Below are 7,985 nucleotides of genomic sequence, written 5' to 3'. Positions count from 1 at the left end.
TTTTCAAGATGAAACGAAAAAAAGTCCGTTGGAAGTTTCCTAGCTCCTCGTTCGATCTATTTTCGTACGTACGGTAACGCGCGGCCATCCGATGGGACGCACACACGTGTTCGCAACTTCAGATGATTCAAGTTCAATTAGAAAACCAAGACTGCCAAAAATAGTATTTACGATATCCTATATAAGAAGTTTGGCGACTCGCGGTAAACCTTACGTACTACACGGATATAATTCCAAAATGGTCTGTCGCGAACCGATGTTTTCCGGTTGAAGCGCGCGCGCGCGCGCGCGCGCGTTCACTTTCAAATATCTTCCTACGAATGTAAAATAATCGCTTAACTAGCAATACGTGGTCCTAAAATGTCGAGATAAAAACATCTCGTCTTAATATTTTTTAGATTATAGACAGGTCATTAGGCGGTAATAACAAAATCCGCAATCACTTAGTCGCCAATCCAATACATTGAGACGCGCTGAAAAACAGGAATCGACAGAGATCGATGCGCGAAAACGCAAAAGTTTGCATATAAATATTCATGAGAGGATTATGCTATTGACCGGCGATACTGATGGCCAACGAACAAACAGCATTTTAAAAGAAACTTATATAGTACGATGCGCAAAAAGGAGAGCGTTTGTGACTGCATATTCGTGACGCCGCGTCTTATCGATGAAAAGAAAGGAATTATCCGCATGCAATTTATTCGGCGTAGTTTACGTCCTAATTCGTCATTTCGTAGATTTTTCCTGGATTTTAATGTCGATACTAGAGTTCTTGTTTTCGTTATTCCAAAGCGGACAGATGCCTTAACTCTTTATTTTAAAGACAAAGCCATCTTTCACAAAGGTACTCTGATTTTTGTCTGTAGCATTAAAAAAGGCAAGCTAATATACATATATTACGTCATCGTTACATCATCGACCGAAAGATACGCGCAAAATGATCTTGGAAATGATGAAAAATGGGGAAAAGACAATACTACGTACTTGAAAGTGTAATGCTGTATTTCGATAACATATAGAGTTTACATCGAGGATGAACTATTTGATGCAACGCCAGTAGAGTATAGCGTGCATAAATCTTGCTCATGCTCTGGCAGCCCTTTAATCATGAAAAAAATAGCAATATCGTGGCAATGCTGATCAGGTGGAAAATACAATAAAACTTTAAGGTGATTCTCATCATGTTCTAGGTATACGATACTTATTTGGCAATAATCAACAACAACTGGGATCAAAGGTCACGAGTGGTGGCAACAATTGCTTAACATTTCAAAGTTTCGATTTACCAAATTTCGAAGGAATTTTTCGACTCGTCACAGTGAGGTTTACCATTTATAATCGTTGATCCCAAAATTACATAATAACTTTAACACTGTTTCACCCATTTCTCTCTTCAATAGCCTTCTTTTAAATTTCCCCGTAGCAATGCTTCCTCCTTCGCCGCGAGATGCTTTCGATTCGTGGCAGTAAAAATTCTAGGATCGCGCATCGTGCCCGATGATACGTTAGAAAACAAGGTGGAAAAATGATTAATTCGAACGCTTAAAAACGAGATCGCTGCAAAAATATGAACGACTTTCTCCTTTCCAGTTACGTGCTACGTACCGGTTGCGGTGTATCTACATATATCTATACGTACGTATAATTCGAAGAACAAGTAATATTCCCGGATAGAAAAAGGAGAGAGAAAACAATGTAATAAACAAGACGAGCCGAGTTTCACAACTATCGACGCGTATCAAACACGTATATAAATATCTAAGGGCAAAAAGGCATCGATATTAGTCTCATGGAGAATACGCGTCAATTCGAAATGCTATAGAAGAGGAGGAAGAAGGGGACGCGCTTCGCTAAAAAAGTACAGCTTGGAAAATTTGGAGAAAAACATCCGCCGAACGTCGTGGTATCGAACGTGCAACGTTCCCAAGGATTTCTTCTGTTTCTCCGTGAACCATCGATTGAAGCGAAATTTATTGAACCCACGAAGCAGGTACCCAAAGCGGTTCCGACTCGACTCGATGAACAGCGTTCACCAGTTGCTCGAACGCCATTGAGAGGTCGGCATTTACGATCACTTCGTCGAACAGATGATTGTAAAGGAATTCGATTCTCGCAGCGTTGTACAAGATTTCGTGAAATTCCTCGTCCTGCAAACGATAGAACGATAATCCTATGTTGATTCGGTGAAAACGTAGGATGCACACGATTGCCAATAAGATTTTTTAGTTTACCGTGAAGCCCCGAGAGTTGCTTTCGTCGAAAGTCGATCTTGCTCTAACATCGTTCCTCGTTTCTTTCAATATCTCGAACTTTGGCGGCTTTATATATATCACATATGGTTTTGTCTGCGGAGTTCGAAGCATCTTCAGGGCTTGATAATGAGAATTCAATAGACACACGTATCCGGCGTTTATCAACGAGCTAACGCTCTCGGAACTGGTACCGTACAAGTTGCCTTTATACTCGCCGTATTCTATAAGCTTGCCAAACTCGATATACTCTTCCATCTTTTTTCGAGTAACAAAATGATACTCTACACCGTTGATTTCACCTGGTTTCCGTGGTCTCGAGGTATCTGAAGCCAGTCACGAGAATTTCATCAAAGAACGAACGATTAAAGTAAGTAACGCTACTTGATTGTTTGCTGAGTAAAGTTACTTTTAAAACAAGGAAAGCAAGAAGCGCGTGGATATAATGGAGAAGCTGAATGGAAACTTACAAGGAACAGGTGTCTTGTACTTATCGGGATCGGTGGCTATAAGCCGTCTCTTCAGCTCGTTCCTGCCTACACCCGGTGGCCCGATCAGAACCACCGGTCGGTAGTGGCCCGGTCTCGGATAGAGCTTTGCGACCTCTTCATAGGTCAGTATTTCTTCCCGGTCGAAATCGTCGTTCTCTGCAGCGTCATACATGATTTTTTTAGTTTTTACTCCCTGCAAGTTGCACTTTGTTGACGAGGCGTGTAAAGAGGTACTGGGACGGGGGCACAATGCGGGCAAAGGCACTGGAACAGAACACAAGCCTAACCGACGGTTAGGTCGTCAGGCCAACATTCGTTAAGAAGAGCAGCCGAGATCAATTCATCATGGATTGTTTCCGTGTTAGAGGCGACGATTCTTATTTAACGCTCTACTACGATGGATTGCGATCTATCCTCGTCTCGAGTTGTTTCGCCATCTTACATCGTACGTGGTTACCAAACACGTGTTGCTAACAGATGGCGTGCGTCTTAATTACGATGTAACAAAATAAGATGTAACTTTCAGACGCGACGATGAGATCAAAGATTGCAAATAAGATGACAGAGATTATGAAATGAAATTACGATGGCGATAGTAGCTCAGCATACGTCGGAATTTCCGAAACGCTTTCACCAATTGCACTGCGTTTACATGGATCACAATCGACAATCGATGACGTGATCCGATCGCGTTTTGGAAACAAGGACAGTATCGTATTTTAAAGCGTTGTATTTTATCTATACTCTGTTGCAAACGCTATCACTTACTTATATTGTCGTCGTCGGTCTTCTCTTTTTGTTGCCTCTCGAGTATAATTCGTGTTTCTTGTAAGGCTCTGCTGGGGATCAAGCCAGCTCTCATATTTCGGTCACCCTCTCGTCTAGCTTGCCACCTAATTTCAATAAAAAATAATTTAAATGTACTACGTATGGATTGCATGGTCAAATGAGAATTCCAGTCCTACCAATAAGCATCATCCTGACTGACGATGTGGAGAACGTCGTTCTTCGAAAAATCTAGTCCAGCCTCCTTGCAAGGTATGTACGGATCTTCGGCAGCTTTATACGAAAAGTGCGCTCTAACTCGTACCTATTAAAATTGCAATAACGATATTAAATGCACATAAAATTGTCAGCAACTATATTAAACGATATTAGAAGTGGAAATCGCCGGTCAGAAATTCCTTCCTATTTGACCAGAATCGATTATCGATCGAATAACCTAGCATTTTAGGACGTACCTTGCTCTCACGAATTCCCCCTTTACTATCGGCAGGCACTATCTTAAAAGTAATCGTACCCTCTGAATTTTGCTGAAAGAGAACATGTCTTTATACATATATGTATCTTACGTGCGATATAAATGGTAAGAGCGATAAATCTCGATGAGGAATCTGCAGCGTACAGATCGATCGGCAAAGTAGTACACGTCGCGGGAATAAAATAGAAGCTGCGACCTACCAATATTTTAAGAACACAATTCGGAGTCTTTCCCTCGACGCTGATGCCGTTGACCTCGCAAACTTCGTCGCCAACGTGAATGAGGCCGGATCTATCAGCTGCACCGCCATGCATTATTCTCGCTATCACGATCTTGCCGGTGACCTCGCATGTTTTTATGGTCGCCCCCTATTGTCAACGTGTAAACTAATATTTTGATTGCGGTTGCGAGGTGAGCGTGTTAGGTAGTGCCTTCGTTTTTCTTAAAAAAAAATAAATAAAAACAAAGAGAATTCATCGCGAAGGCATAAACACACATTCGATCGAAGCAGTCGACGCTTATAACGTTGTACGTTCCTTGTACATGACTGCGTTTCAAGCGTTATTCAACGGCTACGCTCTGCGTCTTTTAAATATCTCGAGATAAATCGACAGCGGAAGATCGTTCACGATCGTGGAAATGCAAAAATACAGATTAATCTTTCAACGGTATGCTACGCGCCGTATCGTTGAATTTTATCTCGAGAGATTTTCCACATTCAACACAAGGGCATGCGGGACAATAACACAAGGTACAGTTGTTATGATAGAGAAATTGTTTTATTCACAAGCAAAAATAACAAACAAAAAAACATAAATCAACAAGGATTAAAACGGACGCACGGTGTATAAAGTAAGGTATAAGCAAAATTAATAAATTATGTGTAAGGAAATGAACAGCGTTCTATTTACAGCCTAGTTTTACAGGAGCTCTGTTCACTTCGGTGTAGAGGGGAAATCGCAGAGTCAGAAAATAAAAATTTTTCTAGCGACTAGATGTCTGATAAGTTGAAACGAAAGAAACAAGATTAAACGAAACACTACGAAATCGTTTTGCGTATCGCTAGATACGCATGGAACGCATTACAGGCCTGTACATGTTTCGGCTTGAAGTCGACTTACCACGATCGGTTCAACGCCGGCGCCACACTTCGAAGCAAGTTTGACGATGAAAGAAACACGTGATTACTTAAGAAACTGTATTGAATATCGCGCGAGCGATACGTATTCGATACTACGATACTTGTTACAGGAACACGAGGTATCTAAGTCGATACAAAGGATTAATCAAGATCAAGTCCCATGCAAATTGTTGTAATTACTTCAAAACAGTTATGTTCTTACTCATTCTTTGTTTTCTGCATACACAGGCAGTGACCCATTATAGTACTTTCGCGTAAATACAAGGTAACTTTCGAGAAAACAGAACTATCCTTCTTGGAGGTCAAACTGCACTGGAGGTCAAACAATAGACTGCACATCTACCCGAAATAACGAATAGCGCGAAAGATATTCGTGGGAAAATATTACGATGTGTCACCCTATACCGGTATGTGGAAACTGAGAATGAGGAATATAGTTATATGTATAATATATACAAAATATTATACATATATATTGTATAATTATACGTATGTCTATATATAGAGACACACAACCTCTTTCCATTAGATATGAGTATCAATTTGAACTACGTTATCAAGCTTTCCTCTTTTCTTATCGTGTTAATTGAGCAAAAAACTTTAATATAAACATTAAACACGGAACACGTGCGACCTGTCTGACGTACCAGAGGTTCGTTCGATTTCACCAACTGTACGATCTTGACCGTCTCTTCGTCTTCGTCGACTTCCAGAGGAATCTCCGGTAATCGGGGATAGTAGTCTTTCTGGGCGACCGCGTCATGAGCGCACAACAAGCCCTATGACAAAATATCTCGATTTCTTTTCGGTTGACTATACTGCTTTTTTAATTGCCGCGAGTACGCTACCTGTATGTGTGGTTTTTGAAGCAAATGGAAAAGTTCCTTGCAGTCCTTGGAAATGTGCGTTTTTGTTGATAACAGATCGAGAACTTCGATGTCGATATCCATGGAATTGGAGAGTACAGGAAAAAATTTGTCGTCCTTGACATTGTTCAAAATTTTATTATGAACATTCACTAAAGCGTTCAATTCCTTCGATTGCAACAATTCGCTCAAGAATCCGAATTCCTCGTCGGTACAACTTGGTATTTCACTTTTGCTCTCCTGTAGAGAATTCAGCAGCTTGGATAACGCTGGAAAAGAAAAAAGAAACAACGATCGTTCAACGAATACCGGCAAGGTTTCTATTGACGTGACATAGAGAGATTTGCAGAATTCAAATATGAGGGCCTGCGCAAAAAATGTCACGTTTAGATGTTCCTTTCGTGAAATCGCGCCACGATCTTTCAACCAGTACCTATATCTATGTATTTCGATATTTTTCTGGAAGTATCGAATTTACAAGACGTGTATTCTCCGATCGATCAATGAATTTTCTGCAAACGCCTTCATGCGATAATCTACCGTTTTAATAACACAGCAGCAAGTCAACTCGGACATTTTGTCGAAGAAGTTGCTGCCAGGTAAAAATAGACGTAGTGCAAACGGTACAAAAACGGTACGATTCTATTTTTCCCAAATATCGCGTTTATCAAGCCGGTGAAGTTGTACATCCCGAAATCGCAAATATTATTGTGATTATTGTAATTCATGACATTCTAGAAGACAATGCTTAAAGACTGAAAAGAGAGAACGATATAAACTATAAACGAAAGGACAGGCAGATCGTGGCAAAGCACACGTAAAGTAGTCTACTCACCAGAATCCCAATTTGTGTTTTCCATGACGAGCGCCGCTGTCATAATTTATCAAAACGCGATCCAATATTATTTTCCAGCGTGCTGGATTAGAAGGTAGCAGGGTGTATATACTCGAACAGTCGCGTGGTACGATATCAGAACGACAGAGAATAAGTAATCAGGTCAGCCGCGATGCGTATTTCTAGCGGATTGGTGCGCAGCGCCGCGAATAACCCGGTAAAACAGTTTCTTGTTTCGCATTCGCGGCTGGAGTATCGTTATCATAGCGAGAATAATCGTTACGTAAGCCACTGTCACTCGACACGGGGTAGGATGACTACCACCGCTAGACAGATCCGTTCGTCTCGCATCTTGTCAACCTTTCGGTTTTCAATTAACCAAACACTCTGCAACACCAAACATCTTTCCCGACAGTCACCGAACGATCGTACCAAACGTCTTTCTGATCACCGTACGATTCGATTTAGTCAGTATGCGTGATTCGATAAGGGTTTTCGATCATTTTTCGACATAGACGCGACACGGCGCGTTGCGTCGGGTGGCCATCTTTAAAGGCAGCACTGTTTCTTCCACCGTCCAACCTAGAGGTTCTCCCTCTCCCTCGCCCTTCCATTTGTGCATTGTACTTCGTATCTATCTCACCATCCCTGTTTTCCCAAGTACATACTTTGCTTTTCGAGATATTGCTTCTACGTTTTTCTCACATTCATTGGTTTTTCTCGATTATTTTTTCCATTCTTTCCTTATTAGTCCCTTCCTTTTCGATCTCCTCGCTTCTTCGTCACAATGTTCAGAAAAGAGACAAAAGATAAAGCATAAAGAGCGAAATAGGGTGAGGGAGGCGGAGAGGGAAGAGGCTACGTAGAAAATATCCTAACCGTTCTATCTTAGCCAACGAGTTATTTTCTACTTTTAACGTTTTATCACAAGAGAGTTACATAAAACGGGTGCCGTCTTGATGTAGTAAATAAATGAAAAAGGCGAATGTAACAAGTTTTTATAAAACAAGTTATTATAAAAGCTGTTGTACGCAATTAAGAGGAACAATAATTACAACACGATCGTTTATAATTTGTAGTATCGAGTTTCGATAGGAATATTCGTAAGACGATTCGAAAAAGCGCGGTCGTAAATTTGT

General features: G+C 40.9%; 1 protein-coding gene across 4 annotated transcripts; it reads right to left on the bottom strand.

Annotated features, from left to right (window-relative positions):
• Positions 1-987: 987 nt before the first annotated feature.
• On the bottom strand, positions 988-7,419 carry LOC126870232 (MAGUK p55 subfamily member 7). Of its 4 annotated transcripts, none has more exons than XM_050627760.1 (11): positions 6,847-7,419; positions 5,994-6,280; positions 5,793-5,924; positions 5,126-5,152; positions 4,205-4,372; positions 3,985-4,056; positions 3,709-3,833; positions 3,512-3,636; positions 2,723-3,025; positions 2,235-2,578; positions 988-2,150 (listed from the first exon to the last, which is right to left on the bottom strand). In XM_050627760.1, exons 1-11 carry the CDS (start codon positions 6,887-6,889, stop codon positions 1,974-1,976), a joined length of 1,803 nt encoding a protein of 600 aa, XP_050483717.1. In that variant the 5' UTR covers positions 6,890-7,419; the 3' UTR covers positions 988-1,973. The 4 variants fall into 4 exon arrangements, with proteins under 4 accessions (XP_050483717.1, XP_050483724.1, XP_050483719.1 ...); XM_050627767.1 differs by having other exon boundaries at positions 2,723-2,899; XM_050627762.1 differs by lacking the exon at positions 5,126-5,152.
• Between the last annotated feature and the right edge of the window lie 566 nt (positions 7,420-7,985).

The sequence above is a fragment of the Bombus huntii genome, chromosome 1, assembly GCF_024542735.1.
Source record: "Bombus huntii isolate Logan2020A chromosome 1, iyBomHunt1.1, whole genome shotgun sequence".
NCBI lineage: Eukaryota > Metazoa > Arthropoda > Insecta > Hymenoptera > Apidae > Bombus > Bombus huntii.
This window is presented reverse-complemented; position numbering and strand designations above follow the sequence as displayed.

What these genes read in the sequence shown, in the direction of transcription:
- LOC126870232 (XM_050627760.1), bottom strand. Translation starts at nt 6,889, where the DNA reads ATGACAGCGGCGCTCGTCATGGAAAACACAAATTGGGATTCTG. An exon ending in TTCAAAAACCACACATACAG is followed by an intron (nt 5,925 to 5,993) that starts GTAGCGTACTCG and finishes ATTTTGTCATAG; the next exon opens with GGCTTGTTGTGCGCTCATGA. An exon ending in TGAAATCGAACGAACCTCTG is followed by an intron (nt 5,153 to 5,792) that starts GTACGTCAGACA and finishes CTTGCTTCGAAG; the next exon opens with TGTGGCGCCGGCGTTGAACC.